The sequence below is a fragment of the Echiichthys vipera genome (genome assembly GCF_963691815.1).
Source record: "Echiichthys vipera genome assembly, chromosome: 14".
NCBI lineage: Eukaryota > Metazoa > Chordata > Actinopteri > Perciformes > Trachinidae > Echiichthys > Echiichthys vipera.
In genome coordinates this window covers 21,574,298-21,598,775 of record NC_139839.1, presented here as the reverse complement: position 1 = coordinate 21,598,775, position 24,478 = coordinate 21,574,298, and the positions used below count along the sequence as shown (strand labels likewise).

The following is a 24,478-nucleotide window of genomic DNA, read 5'->3' as shown; positions in this document are numbered from 1 at the left end:
TGGGAGTGTTTGGAACCGATTGAGCATGCCAACGGACAGCCGAAAAGTGGTTTATGTTTCAGTTGTTGATTTTTATATTGAAGTTTAGATACTGAAAAAAAAATTGGGTGCGCCCAGTGGCTCCATGGTGCCCTATGTACAGAGTCCCAGGTTTGACTCCGACCTGCGGCTGCATGTCATCCCCCCTCTTTCCCTCTCCCCTTTCCTGTCCTTTTCTCTTCTTTCTTAAACTGAATTAAGCCATGAAAAGGCAAAAAAAAAAAAAAAAAAGCAACTGAATGACTCAAGTGATCATAGCCACTGTCATCTTTTTTACAGCCATCCCTCAACCCTACAGGGGTGAGTGAGTGATACTCAAAAGTATCACTTTAAGGTCAGGATAATGTTCTGGTACTCAGTTTTTTTACTCAGTGTCTTTCCCAAAATGGTCAACCTTGGAGTCATCTGTCCACTAGTATTATTCCAGTAGCATCCAAGTGGGCTGTTCAGACAGACGGCTACAGATTTTTTGGTATTCCTTCATGAACATCACCTCTGAAAAACGGGCATTATAAAGTGCACCAGATACCACTTTCCTGGATTTCACCTCCTTTATATTGATTTTGTATGGAGCTCTCTTACTTATCATCTCCTTTCTGTCTTTTGCATCTGCCTGACTGTTGTTTAGTTTAGATTAGTACATTAATTTAGCTAATAATTTAACTTGTAAAGTTGTTTTAAAAACATAGTGAAAAAGCAAGTCTTCAAGGTTTGAGCTTTGATTTTACAAAATTGATTATAAGCCTACATATTTTTTCTATTACTTCATAATAAGTGTTGACATCTAACTAAATCCTATTGCCTGAATGTGTCTATACTTACATGTACCTGTGCAGTATATATATCTATACTTTTGTGTGTTTAGGATGAAAAAGAAGAGTGGCGTCGGTTCCAAGCGGACCTCCAGACGGCAGTGGTGGTGGCCAACGACATCAAGGTGGAGGCTCAGCAGGAGCTGCGCACACTCAGGAGGCAGCTGCAGGAGGAGCAGGATCGCTGTGCAAAGCTTTCCACAGACCTTGAAGCTCTGCAGGGTGTCAGGTACCATCTCCAACATACTCCTTATTTTCGATTCCTCCCACTCCATCAATCCTCCCCGGCTCCCCTGTTTAGCATCAGGCTGCTGTTCCTTTCTCTCTGAACACAATGTGGATATGAGATACCTGCCAGAGTCTTGCCATATCCCCATCCATGTGATACAAACATTAATATATTTTAATTTGACTCTCAAGAATATATTGCATAAGAGGCTTTCAAAAATTTCCATCTGTTATCAAAGCAGGGGAATAAGTTTACCAGGATGTAAAAGAGTGTAGACATTATTTATTCCATGTCTGGATATTTCACAAAATGAAATCATTGGAGTTTCGGCGTTTAGGTTTCTGGGATTTGGCAGACTCTGTTGGTAAATTAGCAGTCTCCTGCAGTATTTCCCTCTGTGTATTCTACTCCTTTAAGCTGCTGCCCTCTCTGTCTCCCTCTTCCACACTGAGCGCTGCCCTTTGGTAACATACAAACCTCACACTCTACAATAAACTACAGTATAATTATTCAAGCAAATTATTAGTCTATGTGAAGGAAGACGTGGCAGATCTGCTCTACGCACAGATGCTGCTTTAACCCAAGTGTGTTACAATGCAACACTGTCCTCACTGCACTTTTTAGTGAAAATATTTCACGCCAATGTATTATGCTATTTAAGATTTCATGTAGTGTTGTTGCACTGTGGCCCTGTAGTAATGTGATGTTCTTATAGAGAGCGTTTCATTGGTTTGTGTGTGCGTATACTGTATATAAGTGTTTTTGAGCGTGCATATGCCATGGTGTTTTTGGTGTTGTCCCCTTTCATTATCATGCCAGGTCAAATACTTCCTGTGGCAAAGTCTGCTTAGATTTGCTACTATATTAGCGCTCTGTTTATCTGTGTGGCCGGTAATGGTATAATCCTTTAAGCAAGGAAATGGTCTCTAAATGATTCTACATTTTGAAACAAGTCGTACTTTATCACCTCACAAAGAGCAGTAACCTAAAAGTATATAGTATATAAGAAATAGTAATATTTGGTTTAAAGCCAAATATGTTTGTTCAAATTTCATGCAGTCCTTGTGAATTTAGTACATTACTGGTTATAGACCATGGCTAAATAAGTAAACTTTCCCCGAGATTAGCTGTTACGCTGCGTCCGCTCCCCACCTCCAGCAGCTCCCTGTGATGACCCTGTCAAAGATGTCCCTCTGACAAGCCTCCCTTTGTAAAGTCCAGGTGAGTTCCCTGCCCTGTTGGCCCGCTCTCAGCCAGCCTGCCTCTCCCTACCCTGTGTGCCGCTGCTGCTGCTGCTCGCTGACCTTCCTGTCTGTATGTGGCTTCGTGTTGCTGCTTCAGCCTGTCTGACTATGTCTGTCTTTCTGTATGCTGGCTGACCGCGCCTTCAGGACTATCTTGCCTTTTTGGTTTGCTTTGCCTGGTTCTTTAAACCCACCGTTCAAGATGTTTCTGGTGCCACCTGCTGTTCTTTCAATGAACAATCCTCCTACTTTTTTGGTGAAACAACAGGATGGTCTGCACGGCATGACTGGGTTAAACTCATGCTATGCATCATGTGCTTAAGATACATTTGCATAGCGTCTTCACCACCGGATGACTTAGTCATACTACTACTTAATAATCCTATGAGGTATGCATGGAACAGCGTTTTAAAAAGTCCAGAAGTGCCCAGAGGTCTGCTTTTTATAATAACAATGTTAAGAAGAAAGGCAGGATCTGAAGTTTGCTGCACACATACATGTATAAACTTAGTATACAATAGTTCATCTTCCTTCTTCTTTTTCTTTTCAGAATAAGCGCCGGAGCCACTTTTGATACCAAGACAGCAGTAGAAGGGCACTAGAGAAGTGTCCTCCACCATGTGAAGACAGTGTTATTGTTGCACTTATTACCTTTCTGTGTCATTCAAAATGTATTGTGCTAAACCAGTCTCATTTTAAACAGTGACCAGTGTAGATGCAGTCCACAGAGTCTCGTGACCCAGTTTGGCTTCAATTTCTCTACATGGAATCTTTTGTTTTAAAAAACAATTCTGTATTTTTATTTCTTTCATGAATGTATTATTTCTTTGTCAGTTTCTTGACCTGTGTTAAAGAAATGCCATATGTTTAAAAGACTCTCCATTTTATACTGTGCAAAGCTGATTTGTGCCTTTTTAGAAAGTTCCGGTGGTACAGTAGAGGGTAATAACCTTTTACAAAACGCATCATGAAAGAAGTGGGATGAAGCAGGAAAAAGACTTGAGGAATATTTAGTGAGTGGTTAAATGGAAACAATTAAGATTCACAGCATTCTGCCAGAGCAGAGTCAGACTTGTAACATCAGAAAATGTCAAGGCAAGAGCAATGCAGCAGAATTGAGTCTGGTTGATATTGTTTAAAATGGCTCATAGTTTTTGCACTGGACCTCGCATTTGCTTTCCTGACTAATTCTGTATCAGTCAAATTACTTTAACTTGGACCTGTCTGCTTACAACTTGACATTTATGATCTGTTGAAAAAAAATTAACTTAGTTTAACATCCAGGTTTGGTCTTTGGTCCTGTAATGAAACTGACTGCAGTGACATATTGAGCCATTAGATGGCACTATGGGACACACATTTACCATACATTCATCTGCTCTGTTACTGTTTGTATATGTATTTTTGATAATGTCTATGCTCCTTTTACAGAGTATTAATTTGTTCTGCCAGATAAAATATCCAGGATGATGTCTGCCATGCTGGCAGATCCAGAATACTGCCAACATTTAGATTTTAGGACTGCCACAAACACAAACAGCTGTACCTCAGAGTCATTTGTTACTCTCCTCAAACATACCAAAAGGCTGATGGTCCATTTTAACACAAAGACTAAGAAGACTGTGCTACACGCTATTAAAAAGATTATTTTCTCCTTAAAGCACCACTTTCAGATCATGAGTTGGACACATTTTCCATATTCCACTTACCATCAATGTTACTGACAAGCAAACACATAGACTTTTTATATGAACATTAGAGGCCACTGCTCTGGTACTTCATCCTTATCGATTAGTCTGAATCACTATATTTAACATATTTAGAGAACTCTTCAGCAGCCTTTTTAATGTATCAGATCCTCACATTTTGTGATGTCACTCTTTTTGAAAGATACGTCACTTATCACATGGTTGATTGATTTCATCTTTGAGCCAAACCCTTATTCTGTGTTGTCGTAGTATAATAATAATAATGGCATATTGCAGGGTCTCAGGTTCGACTTAAAGTCCAGTTTTTATCAGATTATATTCAATCTGTGCATTTTTATTAAAAGCCATATTGTTCTATCAGATGATAATTTACTGGTGCTCAAAATGTAAACATTTGGATATGCTCAAAAATACCATCTAGAAAATGATGAGATGGTGACTGTGTAATGGGTAATTTTTCTGCTTGTAGTAAAGCCATTTAATGAACAATACAGTGAATGTGCTGTTAATTTATTCTGCAAAAAAGGACGGAAAGTTGTATGCCTGTGAAAGAATACATTAAAGTGTATTGTATGACTGTTTGAGTGTTGTTCATTCGGCGAATAAATGAAATTACACCAGTTCAACTGTGGCTGTGTATCTCTTTTCAGTCTGCACTGAGGTGAGTTGAGTGAAATGTTTAAGACATACAATCTTTACTCATGACTCACTGATAAAGACAAAGTCAAAATCCCTAAGTCCAATGTTCACCAGGGGCAATGGGTAGAGTATTTTTCTGATTTTGTTTTCCAAAGTTTTCTGGCTATCTGCAGCTAATCAGTTATTTACTATTCTTTAGTTCAATCTTTAAACTACGTTCACATGATCTTGTCAATAGAACAAACACTATTTTAGACGATTTGTCGTAATCAGCAGGTAATCTCATAAGATAACAGTAAAGTGAGGGTCTAATCTCAAGTTCACAAATGCAAATGTTCTCTCGTCAGATTCTCCTCTCCCCAGTTATGTGTTGAATATGTCTCTACACAGCAACCCTGTTCATTGTGTCTGTTAGGTCCCAAGGTGACGAGGTGAGGGTGTTCGACTCCGATAACAGCCGTCACTGGTGCGGCATCTCCATGATCCCGACCACACCCGCCGACGCCAGCGAAGATGCCGACTCAGAGCCCGGAGCTACTGTCAAATCCCTCATTAAGTCCTTTGATAATGTTGGACAGAGTGAGCACCGAGCACCTCAGGACACAGACAGACACACACACACACACACACACACACACACACTAACAGGGAATCCCAGCACAGAGTAACTATAGCGGAGAACAGCTGGTGAGATTTCCAGTGTGGATTTCTGTAATTTCTCTGCAGCGAAGTCATCTGACAGTTGTACGGGACTATGTGGCCAGTTTTGACCTCTATAACACTATCAAGTTCAGAACATTATGGCATCATAAAAGTAGACTTTGTGGCAGAAGTAATAAATGTACATAATACAGTGGACACTTGAGCGTTACGTTAAGAAGACCAACAATCTGACTAAATCAATGAATGCCAACTGTGTGTACCTAAATACTACAACTCCCTTTGGCCTATTTTTAACCTTTGTTTTACCTCAAGCTATACTGAAGACATGGTTTGAGGCAATTCTATCCAGTTTCAGTTCTGTCTTGGTTCAAAAATCAATGGGTATATTATCTGGTCTTTCAGATGGACCAGGCCACACAGTTCAAATGCCTTCCTCCACAAGAAGCCCGCTGAGTGGGATCCCTGTACGCACCGCACCTGCTGCTGCGGTTTCCCCTATCCAGGTAAACACCAAGATGTTCCCCTTTTAAGGCAAAACACTACAGGTCAATGTTGAGGTTTTTATTTTCCTTTCGTAACATAAAAATCTTTTTTCAGAATAGATGAAAGAAAACATACTGAATGCACATTTAGGTGTTTATTTTTCTACACTTTGGCTGTTTGTCTGTAGATGTCCCTTCAATTTACCAAAAGTTAACATCAGATAATGCATCATTTGCATCTTTCAACATACACTTTCAGAAAACGTGTTACAAAAAAAACTTTTAATAATGGCCTCAATGTAAGTAATCAACTGGGTAAATTTCACAGCGATATCTATTAGATCAAATGTTTACCCTATTCACCTTTAGTGTCTTCCTATACTTCCTTTAAGTTAAGTGATTCACTGTTTCAGACTCTGATATGATGGGATCTCTGTTCTGTTTTATGTTCTTTTAGAGACACACACACATAAAGCCACTATCCAAGACATTGGAGAAAAGAATCCACCATGGAGAATTCTCTCATCATGGTATGTAACACAGATGTCATTTTAGCTGGAAGTCATGCTGTTGAATTTACATGCATATCCATGTTTCATGAAGCAGTCACACTTATACAAATGACGGGCATCACACACTACTTTTAGGTTAATAGGCAGCCAGCCAAAAAGTTACAATACCTTCACACCAATCTAATGGTTAATCCTGATCATCCCAGTCATGAAGATTCGAATACGACCTGGGTCACAACCTGGGAACACTGCACAACACCAGTACTTCTAGCAATGCTGGAAGTGTGCCATTCACATTCAAATTGACTCTTGTCAGTCATGTGCCGATCCACCTCAACAAGGCTCACAAAGCTGAGTTGGTCAACATGGGTTAACCCTTTCAAACACAAAATCAACCCTGGCTGGTGAGTTAGTGCCTTTAGAAATGAGTATGGTTGAAATGTCCACACAGAGTTAAATGTTAAGATGAATGATGATATGCAAAAGGAAATGCAATCATCTGACTTATGTTATTTTTGCGTATAGTTTTATGATTTTATTCTTAGAAAGAAAAGGAGTGTTGGAACAGTGATGAGTCCCTTTAGAATAACCATTACAAACATTATCAGGTATAAACAATCACCTTCCAGATCACACACCAAGTTAATTGGCCTCCACCTGACATCACCTGTGGTGTTTTTGATTTTACTTCAGTATAAAATCTGCTGTTCCTTTAGGTTCAACTCCTAGTCGTGCATGGTAACACAAATAATTCACCTTGGTTGGAAAGATGCTTTCAAAAGAGCTCCGGGAAGTTGTGGATAGGCACAAGTTAGGAGAAAGATATAAAAAGATTTCAATAGCTTAAACTATCCCTCTAAGTACCGTTCAGAGTATTGTCCAGTAGTGGAAAGCATATGGATCCACCTAGACCACGCCTAGATCAGGCCACTCCCCTAAACTGGATGACCGAGCCAGGAAAAGATTGATCAGGGAAGCTACCAAGAGGTCAATGGTGACCTTGAAGGAGTTACAAGTCTAAAGGCAGTGGTTGGTCGATCTGTGCATGTGACAACAATTTCATAAGTTCTACATGTATGGCAGGGTGGCAAGAAAGAAGCCTCTTCTGGAAAAATTTCACACTGAGTCTCGTTTACAGTATATCAAAAAACATATTGAAGATTCTGATGCCATGCTGCAGAAGGTTATATGGTCAGATGAGACCATAATTGAATTATTTGGGCTGAACTCCAAGTGTTATGTTTGGTGGAAACCAAACACAGCACACCACCCAAAACACACCATCCCTACAGTGAAGCATGGTGGTGGCAGCAATATGTTGTGGGCTTGTTTCTCTTCAGCAGGGACTGGGCAGTTGGTCAGGATTGAAGGGAAAATGGATGCTGCCAAGTTCACCCAAATTCTTGAAAACCTGCGGCCCAATGTTAGACACTTGAAAATGGGCAGGTGGTTCACCTTCCAGCATGACAACAACCCAAAACACACCTCCATAAAAACAACACGGTGGCTAAAGGAAAGGAAGGTGAATGTCCTAGAGTGGCCCAGCCAGAGCCCTGACCTGAATCCTACAGAACATCTGTGCATGGACTCTTCAAGTCAAGAATGGGGAAATATTTCCACTCTAGGTGCACAAAGCTGGTAGAGACATATCCAAACAGACTGATGGCTGTAATTAAAGCAAAAGCTGCCTCCACAAAGCATTACATCTGGGGACTCATCACTTTTCCAACACTGCTATTCTAGTTTTTCATTTTTTTATTATTTTTCAGAAGAAAAGAAAATCACTGTAATGTTGTAAAGCAAAATGTGTAATACATGCTGCAAAAATATTTTTTTTATGTATTATCATTTCAGGCTGTAAAACAAAAAAGTGTCTAGTTTAAAAGGGTATCATGACTTTCTATAGGCACTGTGACATAAACTATGATCCCTCTGTTTCTTTCCTGCATCCTTCACTCCCACAGATAAGTTGTTGGGCTGCAGGGAAGACCTGAAACCTAACAGCCTGATGAGGAAGAGCCCGTCTCTGGAGTCTGTAATCAAACCCCCCGCCTCCCTCAGCAGCCGCACAGCATCCTTCAGCTTCAACCGAGGCAACAGCAAGCTTAGGTGGGCTCGCCCAAATGATTTTGTCCCATTCACTGCGACATAATTCTACTTGTTTATCAGTGTAGGCTTCATTCGAGTGTCATATTCTTAACAAGCTGCCTTACTTTAGAATCAGCAAGATATTTGTTTCCTTTCGTAAACATCGGTTTATTTAACAACTTCTCTACATGCAACATGATAGTTGTAATTCACAGGAAATCCGACACAAACTGGATGTTATGAAACCAGGTTTGGTTGTCTTTACCATTTTTGCAGTGGAGTAATGACTTATCAATCATGTCAATAAAGATGGTTTCCGTTCTGCATTTTTTGAAACAAAAGTTCCTCTAACAATGCTTGATAACAGGTTTTGGTATTAATGTAACTGTTACTGAGAAACCTTATAGGCCTTTTAAGTAACAACGTCTTCTACTGCAATTCAGTTTTAAATATTTAAATCCCAGCTGAGAGACTTTGGAGTTGTGCATCATTTATTTCCAACAGTGTTGACACACATGGCTTTAACACAGTAATGTAGTGTGCACTTATCAGAAAGGGAAGAAAGAGAAATGTTAAACACCCATGCTTCTGTCTTCTGACCTCTGGCATTACAAACTATCATTTTCTCCCTGTCTGTGAAGACTCAAAAAATGACCAATTGTAGCACTCCATTTAGGCAGACTCATGGTCAGCTACCACTGCAACAGGTTGCATCGGAGGTAGATGGAGCCACGTTGCCGTGTTGTCACAGTGAGACAGTAAAGTTGGTTGACGCAGTCAAATACTTGGTCATCACACTGGACAAAACCCTCGGCAACATATGCACTGTTGACATGAATAAACACTCCCGTCAGTGATATGGAAACTGTCCAGCCCCACTTCCTCTTCTTCATCTGGTATCATGACATTATTGAGCTCTTTGCTCTTCATCATCTGCATTTACAGTGTTATAAGTGCCAGTGTCTAAACATATCAACATATTATTAATGTAAATGTTACTGTGTAAATGTCATGAGTATCCTGGCCAAAATTGTGATTGACATCTCAATTATCATCAGAATATACTTAAAACTCTTAAAATGTCACTAAAACTCACAAAAAAAGCTGACTTTTTTTAAATGCAAAACAAACCATTGTAAATAGAGTAATCATAAATCATAAGTTCCCCCTGATCAAAAATGTCAATCATAAAAAGACTTCAGCAATCACAAGCCTATTAAATGATTAAACCTATGTTTGTTGTAAATTGACTGATGTAAAGTAGTCGATTTGCTGGTCAAATCACTTGTTGGGATATTCACAACATTCACAATTATCCTGATAATGGAAATCCACCACAATGAACTTATTGTGAGTGTTGATTATCACCAACCACCATAAAGAACCTTATCGTCCCATCCCATGTCATCGTATTTCAGAACTTTTACGCAGGCTTTCTCTCCCAACAGCAGATCAGCAGCAGCACATTACCGTGTTTGGTATTGTTACATGGTTATGATATAGCTGCTCTATCAATGCTGATGAGTGCACGCACTCGCTGCCCCTTGCAGCATTTGTTTGGATAGGGTCTTGTTGCCGCTGGCCCTGCGGTGCCTTAGAATTAATGAATTTAACAGCAGAGCTGCTGTGACGTGTGAAATGTTTACCATGCTCAGAGCAACGACCTTCCCATGGCCTCAGCTCCAGCACAAACCCCAGGGAGCAGATCTTCTGAATAATAGTGTGGATAGGCATTTAACCAATCTTTTGCACCATTTTGCATTTTCTGTGTCCTATAATAGTGCAATCAGTATATAAATATGTGAGCATGAGCATGGTGATAGAATGGGAACATTAGGATGGATGCCAAAAAAAGCCTGTGCTAAAGCTTTGCATCCCATACTTCAAGTCAAATGTAAAATGTAGTGTATTGTTGGCTTCACTCCAAAGTAATCTTGAGCCAGCTCTGAACTCCAACACAAATACACTGAACTGCAAAGACGCTTCCATCTAGCAATGATAATACAAGATCAAATAAAGGAGTTCACTTTGCTGATGGAAAGACCGGTTTTCAGAGAGGGGACATGGTAGACAATTAGATAAACAACAATTAAAATTAAAATAAGTATGTAGGAATGTAAAGGAGTATCAAAGATAACTTTAAATCTTTAACATTGTGACGGCATTTCTCACCATCTTTTTTATAAATTCTACAAAGCAACCAATCAGTCAATTAATGTAAAAAAATGAGCTTATCTATTCTTATACAAAATAGTTAAAAATGAGCTCTACCTCAACCAATTACAAGAGTAAAATCTTGCTTTTACATTATTGCTTGAGTATTAATAATCTAATAATGTAAAATTCACAGGGTAATTTTTCTGCATTAGGTACTTTTATTTGGACACTTTTTTGTGATTATACTTTCATACTTTTAATTAATAACATTTTAAAATGCAGGACTTTTATTTAACTTTATTGCTTTTAATAGAATATTTCTACAGCGTGGTATTAGTCATTTTACTTAAGTAAAGGATCTGAATACTTCCTCCACTGCAGATATGTTATAGGAAGACATCTTATTTAACCATAAATCACTTAATGGTCTTATTATCCTAATTTGATTTGCACCGTATTTTTGCATTATGAGTTTGCTTTTAGCTGTTGTAGAGTGTAAACAGGACTGCTGACCCTAGACTGCTGACCTTTCCTGATCTAAAAAAAACAATATTTAGAAAAGAGTTACATGTTTAGGTTCCTAAAGTACCGTGAGACTATGAGAAATCTGGAAAGAATTATGTGTTTTTACATTTATGAACTAGTTTCAGACATTAAACTCTTAATTGAACACGTTCTTACACTACGAGTCGTACAAAACTTGCATAATTATGGTATTTACGAAGCTTACTTCCATGTGCATTGAAGTTTGTATGTCGATGTGAAGATAAAAAAAGTTTCTTGATGTAATGAAACACTAAACTTATCCTTCTCATCATACTGTGACCGTCTCTCTCTCTTACGTTCTCTCTAATTGTGGTTCATGTTTCCCTGGTGACAGTGTGGAAAGAAAGGACCCTTTGGCTGCACTGGCGCGGGAGTATGGAGGATCTAAGAGAAACGCTTTACTGAAGTGGTGCCAGAAGAAAACACAAGGCTATCCGGTAGGGAGCACAGGCCAGAGACCTTTCTCAAATACAAGGCGGGCTCCATTCACTTTCACACCCTGCTTTTCTCTGCATATTTGTCTCGCAGTTTTATTTTAATCTCACTTAAGGTTTTCCTTTAAAAGTGAGATGACAGCTCCATCTCCCTCCCTTTATATTGATGCAGCACTGGTCTATCTATGCCCTTGGGTTTGCTAGTTATTGTATTTTTTTCAGCCAACACTGAGGTGTTAGACCGTACTGGCACATTACTGGGTTTGCAGAAACACCATTCACCCACCTGTCATCACACTGGGGATATGAAGTCACTGTGACACAGAGGTAATGGGAACCATGATGCAAAGCACTCAGTGTTACAGACACACTAGATTTATACATGTGTGTATTAATATAGCCCTGCTTGTTTTTTTTATTCATGTCCATTTGTTTATGCATTGTTATTGTGTTGTGTCCCCATCTGTGTTCCCTGTGTCCATGGAGCCAAGTGCTCACAATCACCTGGCTTAGTTGCTCCCCTAATACCCAGTTTAAGGAGCCCATTAAGCTCAGTGGGATTAAATATTTGTAATCATCATGTTTGTGTGCCAGCATGCCAGCTAGCTAATGCTAAAACTCTTACCACCAGGCAGACTGGCCCCAACCTGCAAACTTTAGTTTAGGAGAAAGCTCAGCATTGTGATAGAAGATTAAAGTGGAAACAGATAGGACACTTGTTTGACCAAGTATGAAAAGACACGGGGGATGGCTGCTAAAAATAGACCCAGCTTTCCCAGCGATAAATGGTGTGAATAATTGGATGAGTTGTCAGATCAATAGTTCCTATTTCTCAAGCAAAATGCTGCTCAGTGAACTTTGAGTCACCTTCCTTTCGTCTGAGGTTGGGCGTGTGTTGGTAAACCGCACGCAGTAGATACTCTGTGATGGAAATATCAGACCGGATGAGATAAAACCGCTGCTGACCAACAGACAGTCTGCACATCTGCCTGGTAAGATGCTGACATGTAAACAGACTGCAATGGCCCACATTTTAGATTCGCACCTTTGTTTGACATGGATCTAAATGACGAGCTTAACAACACTGGCACTCGTAATGGAAGGTCACTGGTGCAGTACCCATTTACACCACGGGCTGGGTGCTTGTGGAAGAAAAGGTTATTTACTTAAGGACTTCAGTTCAAAGTGCCACAAAGGTAATTAACACATAAAAACTGAGACAGCTGACGATAAACTTAATGAGATTAGGAGTCTCTGTAACGTAGTGTAATGCAGCAAAACAAAAAGACGGGCTAATATTTCCTGTATACAAATTCAAGTTTTAGAAAGGATTAAAAAGGTTAGACAAAGTCAAAGTCAAGCAGTTTGATGTCTTCAGGAGGGACACCCTCATATGAAGAGCTGTACCCCTCCCTGCTGTGTCAGATGCAGCTGTTTTAAAACAGCCCTTTATGACGGGGAACTGAAGCCGTTATCTATGCTCTCTCCAAAGCCACCAGATCCCTTTGGCACGAGTGTTGCTGTTAGTTCCCAACCTTTTAAAACACCAAAGTTACACAATAACATACTGTAGTAGTATTACTGTGCATGAGTAAATGTGCTAAGCTACTTCCCACCACTGCTTAAATTGAAAGGGATCCTTGTTAAATAGTAACCCAGATGGAATTGTAAATCTCAGTTCAGTTCAGGACAGTTGGGTCCAGGGACACAAAACCCTCACAGGAGCCTCATTCCCATTTAAGTATGGAACCTATGATCCCCTCTCACAAAGAGCTTAGCAACACAGTGTGATTATTTGCAAGTATCAGGAATGCAGTAAGAAGATTTGGCTTCTAGGAGAGTTTCATAATCAGTCCCCTGCCGGAGTAACTGATCTTGATTCGAGCTTCGTGTTTGTGCATTTTCTCCATCTGTGCCACGTGCCCGTAAAACGCATTCATTCGCAGAATATAAGGCAGTTAACCTAAAAAACGTCTATTTTTAGAACAAGTGTGACTGACCTATGCTGCATTGCCTTAAGAGCATTTGATCATGATCCGATGCTTTCCAGAGAACCTGTGGATGTTTTTCCACAAACCGGTTTAGAATAAATGTTTAGTATGTCTGAAGGGAACAAGAGTGTTCTTGTCTGTCCATAAGTTTCCATGGAACGTCTTAACATTATGTGATTCACTGAATATACTGTACAGAATGTGAATGTACACTATACGACTGTACATCGGCATCAAACACAAAGGGGGAGATCCAGAGAAGCAGATGAATTAAAGGTTCACTCAAATATTCCCATTATTTTGCACATTTGGCGTTTCACTTCAGTTCATCAGCAGAGATATACGAGAGCGGCTGTTGTTCACCTCTTGGGATTTTTGTTTTTAGTTTTTTTTCTCTTGAATTCCACTACCTTACACAGGGATTTCTGTTTTTTACTGTATCATGGGATAATGATATGCATGCTTGTGTGTGTACATCAGTTACAGTAAGTGGACCCCAGTTGAGTGCTCAGGAACCAGAACATTTGTGACCACGGCCCCTGCTTGAGTCTCATGGCGAGCTGAGGAGAAAGGTTACTGTCAGAGGACCTGTTGCACTTCATATGTCTGGTGAAAGGTCAAGTTGTGAGACAGCGTTATGGGGCCTGTCCACATAGAAGACACTAATTACAGATCTAATGCCAAGAAACTGACTGATCTGTCACACATTTGTAGCTCCAGGACAGAAACTATGACGATCGCACAAAATACAACCACATCCAGATCACATGCTTTGTCCTTCTTTCTCTCTGTCATGCTCGCCTTCTGCTCTGATAAAGGTTGGTTAGGTTTAGTTTCAATACATCTGCATGCATTTTGCGGCACCTCTCTTCTCTGCTGTAGTCTAAGGTCACAGAGGTAATAACTCAACATTAATTGGCTCTCTAGTATAGTCGCCTACTTGTAATTTATGCTTAGCCTCTTCAGGCTACATAATTAATGGTCACTCTGAAGAGGCAGCTTCGGCCGGCGCTGTTCACTTTCAAGCTAACTAGCTCTTATATCATGTTCATCTGCCAGCGTGGAGCCAGAAAGCAGCCTGTGTGAGGAGGTGACAAAGCCCATGGGCGGGTCAGCCCTGTGCCAGTTGTTATTAAAGTCCTATTGTCAGCAGACCTTTGGTCAAACAGCAGTCTAATTAAAGTGAAACAGAAAACGGGAGCTATTGTAAGCATGCCGGGAGGTTATTTGATGTTTAGGTGCAAATAGCTGCCTAGGGCACAGTAAATCTGTGCGATATAGCCTGATGTCACACTTAGCGCGTTTACTGTGATCAATAAAGGGATGAGTGTATGTAATCATCACAGGCAGAAGATTCAATTAGATCTCTGTGTAGGTTGTGATGTACTAAAACTAGAATTAATCCTCATCTCGTTGTTTCATATCAGGTTACGTGTGGTTCTGCCAATGCATGCTATTCTGTGTTTTAATGCATATAGCAGAGCAGTAACCATGGCGTACATGCCTTAAATCATGCATGCAGTCGGAGCCACGTGTGTGTCTATGTATGGATGTGTGTTTATGTGTACACAGTCTGCCATATGGAGCTTGTCCCTGGACAGACTGTGACCGCTAACACGGTTAGAGAGAGTAAAAGGACAACACGGCAAATGCATAAACACATACACAAGAGTAGGATGGGCGTGCTCTCACCCTGGCGAGGAGCCCTTGAACCCCTGGGGGAGAATATTGTGTGAAGGAGTGTGTTTACCCACCAGCTGCATCCATACCCCAGTAATGCAGAGGTGCTTGGAGCAAGTGAATACCTAACCTGTGTTAAACTCTCAGCAGAGGATTAGGTATGAGCCCCGACAGGCTCCAACACCTCAAATGTCAGATTCTGAGAAGCACAGATCGATGAGGACCTTAAGCTCATTCGGATTGACTCTGCCCCTTGGGAGAGACTGAAGCGGCCTCTCACAGGAAATTGGTATTCACGAGGGACCATGTGCACGTCAGCGCTGGACTGGACACAGACTTGAAACAAAAGACCGCTTTTATATAACTTCACCAATCCAACACTGGTTTAAAGGCAGTTTGTAAGATCTGACTTAAATGATCAGTTTGCTGTACCTGTAACCGGATGTTTTCTGACTTAGATACTATGTGTGTATCTTTCCCTGCTATCCATCCTTCACATTGTGGTTGGATAGCAGCCAGATTACAGAGCATTGTGATCACAAAGCAAGCTGGACTGTTTTTATTTCGAATTTAGATGTTTTCAACAGCAAAATCTCATATGTTTGTGTCAACTTTTGACATCTTAGTTGCAAAATGTCCACACATTACATTATTTGTCTACACATTTTAGTTTGACAAAAGTATAAGCTGAGGCTCTCTTGTTGGAAAACACTCTAGCCTTGATGTATATTTATCAGGCTCTTTGATGTCTTAATTTAGGACAGCTCCGGACACTTTTTAAACTTTTTTTTCTCAATTAACCATAGAAGCCAAACAAAAATAAATAAGCTATTTGTTCAAGATGGGAACAATGAGCAAAGGCTCTGAACATTAGTCTCAGCTGGGCCTGACAGAGCACAGCTCATCCGGCCACGTCTGGGAAACTCACACACGCGCACAAACCATTGAAGAAACAGGAATGGACCCCCAGGCGAGTGTGGAATGGAGGTCAGACATCGAGGAGGGGAAGAGGGTCACAGTTCAGAGTAACCATTACTGTAAGTTCTAATAATGTAGGATCAACAACAGCGCTGCAAGATCATCAGTGTAAAATTACAGATTACAACTGATCATAGGGCTCACCTCAGTTTAAACTAACTGCAATATCTAAATAACTGTGCAGTATTGTTTTTTTTCTTCAAATAAACAATAATCATAATAACTAAACAATATCTGGGTCAGATTTGAATAGAAACATGCATGAGACTGAAGGCCTTGAGGTGGTTCGGTCTGATTTAAAACTTAAGACCCAGAATGTTTAAAAGGACTAAAGGCAAGGGGAAACCTGCAGAAAGTCAAGAAATTTAAACTTTTTTAAACACAATACAGTGGACAACCAAAGAAACAAAGTTATATAATTAAAAAGAACATTTTGAGTGATATTAAATCAGTGGCACAGCTATGATTATGGTTGGCTGTTAAATATAACTAGTGCAGTGCCTGTTCAGAGCAGGTCGATTGCTCAACACTGCACTCTCTTGAGTCCTCAACAATACACCTGCCAAGTGTGAAGTCCATTGGATGAACATTTCTTGAGATATGCGATGGACAGTCATACATTACAGATGTCATGTAATGTACCGCCACCTATCGGCCAAATGGCTCCAAATCTGTCATGGCCACTGAAAGCGTTATGGAAGTATCACATTTTTTCAAGGGAAAAGAAACTGTATAGAACATCAAAAATACCAAGACGAATAATCTTTTCCGGCTTGGTCCAGAAGTGTTCTGTACCACATTTGGTCAAAATGAGTAGGACGAGTAGCAATAAAACTGATTTGGATACAATAAAAAAGGGTGGAAAATTGATGTAGACACAAATGAGAGTGATTTATATGGATAGATTGGTCTGGACCCACATAATCCATCCATCCATCCATCTTCAACCGCGTGTCCCTCTACAGAATCCAGGATTTTTTAAATAAAAATTTCTGAGAGTCAAAAGTCTCAGACCAAAACGTAAAGGTCATTGTTATAGCACCATTATCTGGCACGTGCTTAGGTCCCCAGCAATATACCCGCCAAGTGTGAAGCAGATCAGATGAAGTGTTCTCGAGCTCCCCAGACACGCTGACAGAGATTCCTTTCTTTGAAGTTGGAAGAATGTTGGAAAAGGTGAGGAGAAGTGACATTTCTTTTTGCGATAGCTGTGGAGCCATACATTTTAGCACAATTTAACAGAAAAACCGGCATGCACAGTTATTTTACACCACCACTTTTTACACCACAAGTGCATCATAGTTCATGTGTCTAGATCATATGAATAGACATGGTACAAAACATAGTACATTATATTACATCTTACAGTGCAACAAGGAAGTTAAACACTGGTCTTTTCTTTATTACCAGCTCTACCATGAAGCATCAATACAGTTGACCTGTGTGCTCCTGTGCCCTCTTTGACCTGTGTCGCCCTCCCCACTCTTTATCCTGTCCTGTGTGCAGAATAAGTCCATTAAATCATATGTGACCTTCCCTGTTGTCCTGTCTTTATCTCCATGGTCCCGCCTGCCTCTGCTTTCAGCCTGTCAATGCTCATGACTATGATTCATTGCACTGTTCATTAGGGCCTTCTCCCCCTCGCTCTCTCTCTCTCTTTGTCCCTCTTTCTTATCTCTTTTTTCTTGCCTTCTCTTCCTCTGTTCCTCTTTCTTTCTTTTTTGTTTCTCTCACATTTCATTCTCAGTCGTTTGTCTTGTTGTTGCCTTACTCATTCAGTGGAGAGATTCTGTGACAGGACATATACGGAGACTAGCTCATCAGTCAGACTACTCTCTCAGGCTTGACGTCTCCTGCTTTTACCCTTTAGACTGATGGCTTTTTAACAAACCGTGTGTGCACGTGTGTGTCACAGTTATCCCCCATCCCTCCCTGCCTGCTTGCTGCATGTTACATTGTGCTTTGGTCTTTTAACATCCTTGATCTGTGAGCTCAATATTGCAATAATGGCACATTGACATCTGGGTGTCAAGGGGGGGTTTCTCCATGTAAGTTGATGTGACACCAGTCCAGTAGCATTTACATGTGGCAGCAGAGATATATATTGCTGCACACAGTGTTAAACTGCGGTCGGTGTGGTGCCTGGCTCCTCTGTGAATTCCGCAACTGCTCAGGGGGGGGAACCAAATTATTGTTTGATCAGAATATTCGAAGTAGGGGGCCCTTTTTTTCCAAGGACAATGCTTAACATTCACTGTTTGTAGCTTCTCCACTGTGAGAGTTTGCTGTTTTTCTTTGTTTTCTATAACTGTAAACTGAATATTTTAGACTGTTACTTGTAACTTGGGCTCTGGTACATTTTTCCCTCTTCTTTTAGTTGCAACCAAACTTTCCACCATGTTTTTTTCTCCAATTTTGCACCAGTGGTTTCTAGCTGCTAATATTTTTGCTGCCAGTGCACCTTTAAAAGACGTGTATGTGTGACATGGCTGTGTCTACCTGATAAAACTTTGCAGGCTCATTTTCACTGGTAATTTAAATCCTGATGCTATCATAGATATTATCTGCTTCCAACTTGGAGGCAGACCAAAGCAAATATACACAGATCAACATGACATTATCTCTTTTATTCTTTATTCAGTCCTCTCTCTCTGTACGAGCCCCTGCTTTTCTCTCATACTCTTGTTCTCCAAGCTCTAAAAAGCGACGGCTCTGTCTTTTGTGCCGAGCGAGACACTTCCTGTCGCTTGATGCTGTGTTTGCTTTTGTGAGCCGGCTCCCAGAGAGCTGTTGTTGTCTGCTGCTGTTTTAGCATTGCTGCCTCTCCCTCTCTTTCTACCCTGAATGATTCCACCCCGCACCCCACCCCACAACTTTCCTCTCCCACTCCCACCGTCAACTCGAACATACCTGCTTTTCCTGGCCTGGGTTAGGACATGTGTGTGTTTACATGTGTTCACCCAGCCGCACACTCCCCCACACACATACAAACTGCACTCTACAACCTACAACCCTTATCAGCTTATCTTTCATTGTCTATCTTGGTCTCAGAGTCTTTGGGGTCTGATTAACGCCCATCATTCCCTCTGTGTGTGTGTGTGTGTGTGTGTGTGTGTGTGTGTGTGTGTGTGTGTGTGTGTGTGTGTGTGTGTGTGTGTGTGTGTGTGTGTGTGTGTGTGTGTGTGTGTGTGTGTGTGTGTGTGTGTGTGTGTGTGTGTGTGTGTGTGTGTGTGTGTGTGTGTGTGTGTGTGTGTGTGTGTGTGTGTGTGTGTGTGTGTGTGTGTGTGTGTGTGTGTGTGTGTGTGTGTCTGCACATGTGTGTGTGTGTCTGCACATGTGTGTGTGTGTGTGTGTGTCTGCACATACATCACCCACCCAGTGCTAACAGTGGCCAACTAAGAGAGAGAAGGGGGGAGTTATGAGAGGAATGTGGGCTGACATGACTGCACAGGTCAGGTCTGCCCTCCAGACATAATAGAAAGGCAGTGACTGATGAGGAGGAGACTGGTGCATCCAAAGTCGCTCACTCTCAGCCTCTGTTATACCATCAAAGCATTAGATGATTAAAATGTTGTTTGCAAAATAGAGATAACTCTTGGGAGTGATATAATATGTTTCTATTAATTCATAGAACGTGCTGAGTAGTGTCAAAGTGGTTGTTGAAGTATACAATGATGGGAGTGTTTTGAAAACACATCGACTGATTGGATGATCACACTCGATCACACTCAGACTGTATTTCATGACCAAGAATAGTGAACATTAACAAAGCCTGAGCCCAGGACTTTGCATCCTGTTTGGCTCCATACAGATGAAGCAGCTGCTCCGTCAGATCCCAATGTGACCACACGTGCTCTGTGGCTTTCCCTGATGACTCAAGTTGGACAACAATAATTGGATGATTGATTGTTTTTTGTTTGATGGTTAAAAAACACACATATGCTTAGCAGTCATTACATATGTTAACACAATAAAGCCTGAAGGCTTATTTCCATTGTGGTCCTCTATAACACTTAACACACCACAAGATCAAACAACACATCGAGACAACAAGTGCAGGCAACATAATCAACATAGAAATAGCTCTTTTTGTCATAATAAGTTAAATTTAAAAATGAATATTCTTCATGTAACTTGTAACCATTTCTTTAAGGCCACTTTAAACTTGCTCTGTGAAATATTTAGCATTTTCACAAATCTGATTTAAAGAACATAAATACTGTGAGGGATCACATTGAGCGAATGGCACATGTTCATACCAGTGACCAGGAATGACCAGTAATCACCATAGCGATCACCAGGTTACGTCAGTGTCACAAGATTAAACCAACATACCACTGTCTGTTGTTGAGACAAGACATGCCTCTCACCTTGAAACTACAGCTTGCTTTAAGCTGAGGTAACTGGCATCCATAACGCCAGGGCAGACAAGTGAAGGCAATCAGATATAATAAATCTGTCAGCGGTTCATAGGAGCTTAGGGCATATTCATTACTGCAGTGACTTAGAGCTGTTATTTTTAATGCTAGTCCTCAGGACCCAGTGTTCGGCTGTTTTTCTATCCTATCAGGTAGTTAATTACATTCCCCTGGCGTCACATGTATGGATCAGTCACCGGTTGGATTAGCTGTGGTCCTCAGGGCCAGGACTGAAGACCACTGGCTTAGAGCAACAGCTAACAAACACATGGCTGCGTGTCCTATTTTTAACATCTCACTGGAGCTAATGCTTTGTGTACAGACACACAGATCTACCCATAGATATCAAATGCAGGGATTTATTCCAGACAATAAAAAAAACTGTGTTTCTATTCCCTTTTTCCTTAAGCATCTGCACATATAACGTGTTTTATGTCTTTCTGCTTTGAGCAGTATCTATTCATCTATCTAGCCTTCTGACGCAGGATTAGGGTGTACTGAAACCATTGATCCAACATTCACATCCACGTCACACGATGATTGGCCAACCGTGCTGAGGTCAAAGGGAAGCCAGAATTTGAACTTCTCTCATTTTTATCATTCGTGACACAACCGCTTCTTTCACAACAACTGAGTTCACCTTCCAGGGGGAAATGTGTGCCATTATCTCCACTTTAAACAAAAGATAGTCATTTGTCTAGCTCGATGCTTTTGTGTAACGCACTAAGCTTTTCAGATTCTCATTTAGACAGCAGGTAAAAGTTTACTGTACAATACTGTAATACACAGATAAAGGATTAGCCTGTTTGGTTGTTATCAATAAACGTATTTGTGTAGCAATGTGTGGTACTGTAAACCCAAAATTCAAATTTGATCTTAATGTATAGTCAGAAAATTTGCCCATTTGACATGCATGCCAAAAACAAACAAACCTTGGAACAATGGGGAAAAAACCCTGCAGTTGTTCAGTAAAAAAACACTCATTATACCGCATCACAGTAACACTACATGTTCTCATCTTCTTGGTGGTTCATTGTGATTCCTAGTTGACAGTTGATTACTTTCACTTAGTAGGTCATTTGCCATCTTAGCAGACATCACAAGCCATGTCCTAGATATGTATGGAAGATGAATGAATGAATTAATTATTTTTGCATGAGCAAACGATGAAAATCTGACAATATCACTGAGAATCAACTCATTAGTTTTAATCAGGCATGTGCAAGTGAGTGTGAACGCGTATAAGTACAGGGGGTGTAAGGAGGCCTATGAAGCCACACAGACACATACCCATGATTCAGGAGAGTCTCTCTGGCGGTGACCTCTATTCCTAAAAGCTCATGAGAGGGATAAAAGAGGAAGACACCGGAAATAACTAATCTATCCAACAGGGAGCCTGCAGTGCCAAACACAATGGCCCGGAGGAAGTCTTTCCTCTGAACGCTCTAATACTATCAGACCCTGAATATTCTGAATACAGTGTATGAGGTGACGACGCTCTGTGAATCGCACACACACACACAAACACAACAGTCTGGATGTGCTGCTATGCACGTTCTTCCCCCAGAGGAGACATCAGAGAGAGCATCTGAGGCTTAAATAGGATCTAAGAAGGGGATCCTCCAGTGGAAACATGGCCACGGCATTAATGGACTCTGAACGACCCAGCATATAATAGCATTACTTTTTAATTTCCATGTTGTTTCCTGTGGTTCTATGACTTAATGGGTTCTCTTTCATGGCCCGTGTTCATGTTGTAAAGAGGCTCTTTGCTCACTCACACACATTACAGGCACTTTCAGCTCATTACCATTACGTGGTATTGACTTGTTTGTAACGTCTATGTTTTTGTTTTTTTCTTTGTCTTCCTGTTTTTTATGTACAGAATATTGACGTGACCAACTTCAGCAGCAGTTGGAGTGACGGTTTGGCTTTCTGTGCCCTCTTGCACACATATCTGCCCGCCCACATCCCTTACCAGGAACTCATCAGTCAAGATAAGGTAAAAAAAACTACAGAGATGCTGCACACACGCATTTTACTATAAATCTCAAACCAGTCTGAGTCTTAACAGGTAGGTCAGTACCTTACCAGCAGGTAATAAGAAGTGCAACCTTAGCACACTAATCGCATCAGACATCAGTGTATTTATAGAGGCGATGCTCAAGAGCATCTCTCCTCATACCCTTAAAGGCAGTCTTTCCTCACACGTACACCTCCAACCCCTCGATCTAATGGCGACTAACTTACATACTTGGATTGGGTCAACGGTGGGACGTGACCCACACATACTTCCATATGTGAGCAATTCTGTGGTTACGTGCCGGATTGCACCAGAACAGTGAGGTCACTCACATGTACTATACAGTGTGTATGAAACAGAGCTCCACGAAAGCTTTGCTGACAAAATCTTTTTCTGTGTATGAGGTTGAGTTTATTTCAGAGAATGCTGCTGCATTTGTTTAGTTTAATTCTTCACAGCTGTTTTTTCCTTAAAGAGAGTATATTTGTTAATTCATTTGAACTTCCAGTGAATGTCCTCTCTGATTTGTAGAGGAAACAAACTGCACGTTCACTCTCATGTCGTCCTCTCCCAGGCTTAGATTTGCAGAATTGTGTCTCCAGATAACCCCGCACAAAAAGCCACCATAGGTTGTTTGTGGGAAAAGCAAACCTGTTAACTTTGAAAATGGTCTGAAAAAATGCATGTTTGCCAAGAGGCAAATAAAATCCCTGCATTGCTCTGAAGCCATTCTGCCAGGAGTCATTTTTTCCGCCATTAAGCTGTGCATTACAGACTTCCTTTATGAAGTTGTAGATATTTTATAGGTCTACCATATTGTCCACACAACATTAAGGTACAACCTGAAGGTGAATTATGAATGTAGCATTTGTGTAGACTGTACGTGATCCTGAGCACAGGGCAGCAGCTACTGTATAGCTCGATGTTGACAGCTCTGTAATGTGGACATGCAGATGGTATATTCAGTAGCTGCACAAACAATATGGTTCCTCTCTGGGGACTGCAGGTCTTTCAGCCTTCGACGACTTTAAAACAATAGACAGACACCTCCGACCAGGCCGGACACATCCTACGTGACAAATTAATCATGTAGGCGTGTGTGTGTGGTCGTGTCGCGGTGAATGTGTAACACTGAGATGATGACAGAGACATCTCTCTGAATAATTCAATAGAAGCGTGTTGGCTTTAATAACTCTTGCTGAGTGACTTTCCCTGAGGCCCAAACACCAAATCTCTTCCCAGCGTAATCCGTCCTTCAAATTAACCCATTACTGCCCTCATTCACCCCTTTTTTTAAGAAAACAATGTTATAGTTGGCCTTATATTCTTAAGTGGAAGAGGGGAAATTTGTTCTTTCAAGCAGCAGTCCACAGCTGCAGAACACATTTTTAAGATTTCATAATTTATTAATAACACGTCATCCCAGCTGCGCTGATGTCTAGAAGCACTTAAAATGGCATGTGACGTGCTTGTGAGAGTCATGATTGGTGACTCAAGGACCTGCACTCAAAAGCAAAAAACTTGTGCGAGGACAGCTTGGATGTGTTGATTTCTCACGTTCTCTCTGTGAAGAAGTGACTATACAAATATCTACAGTTTCAAAAGAAGAATAAAGCTAAATCTAAAGGAATTCAGTTCATGGTAGATGTTAATTAGGCTCACAGTATAGCTTTACTCTTATTAAATAAACACAGGGCTCAGGAATGCTCACACAAACACGCTAAAGCTTATTTATGTTTTAGTCTCCAGGGTGTTTGTAAGGGTTTATACATGCATTTGTGGGCTTATTGTTGCTGTTTTTGAACCTCCATGTGTGGTGCTGCAGGATAACGGG

The 24,478-nt window shown here is 40.8% G+C and overlaps 1 protein-coding gene across 3 annotated transcripts in view; it reads left to right on the top strand.

The window, feature by feature from the left end:
* specc1 (sperm antigen with calponin homology and coiled-coil domains 1) overlaps positions 1-24,478 on the top strand; it is a 77,194-nt gene that overhangs the window by 46,995 nt on the left and 5,721 nt on the right. For all 3 annotated transcript variants that reach the window (XM_083927652.1, XM_083927653.1, XM_083927654.1), the window contains 7 exons: positions 905-1,080; positions 5,088-5,251; positions 5,738-5,838; positions 6,275-6,347; positions 8,294-8,438; positions 11,455-11,557; positions 22,507-22,623. In XM_083927652.1, coding sequence (XP_083783778.1) covers positions 905-1,080; positions 5,088-5,251; positions 5,738-5,838; positions 6,275-6,347; positions 8,294-8,438; positions 11,455-11,557; positions 22,507-22,623 — 879 coding nt within the window. The remainder of the gene's footprint in view (positions 1-904; positions 1,081-5,087; positions 5,252-5,737; positions 5,839-6,274; positions 6,348-8,293; positions 8,439-11,454; positions 11,558-22,506; positions 22,624-24,478) is intronic.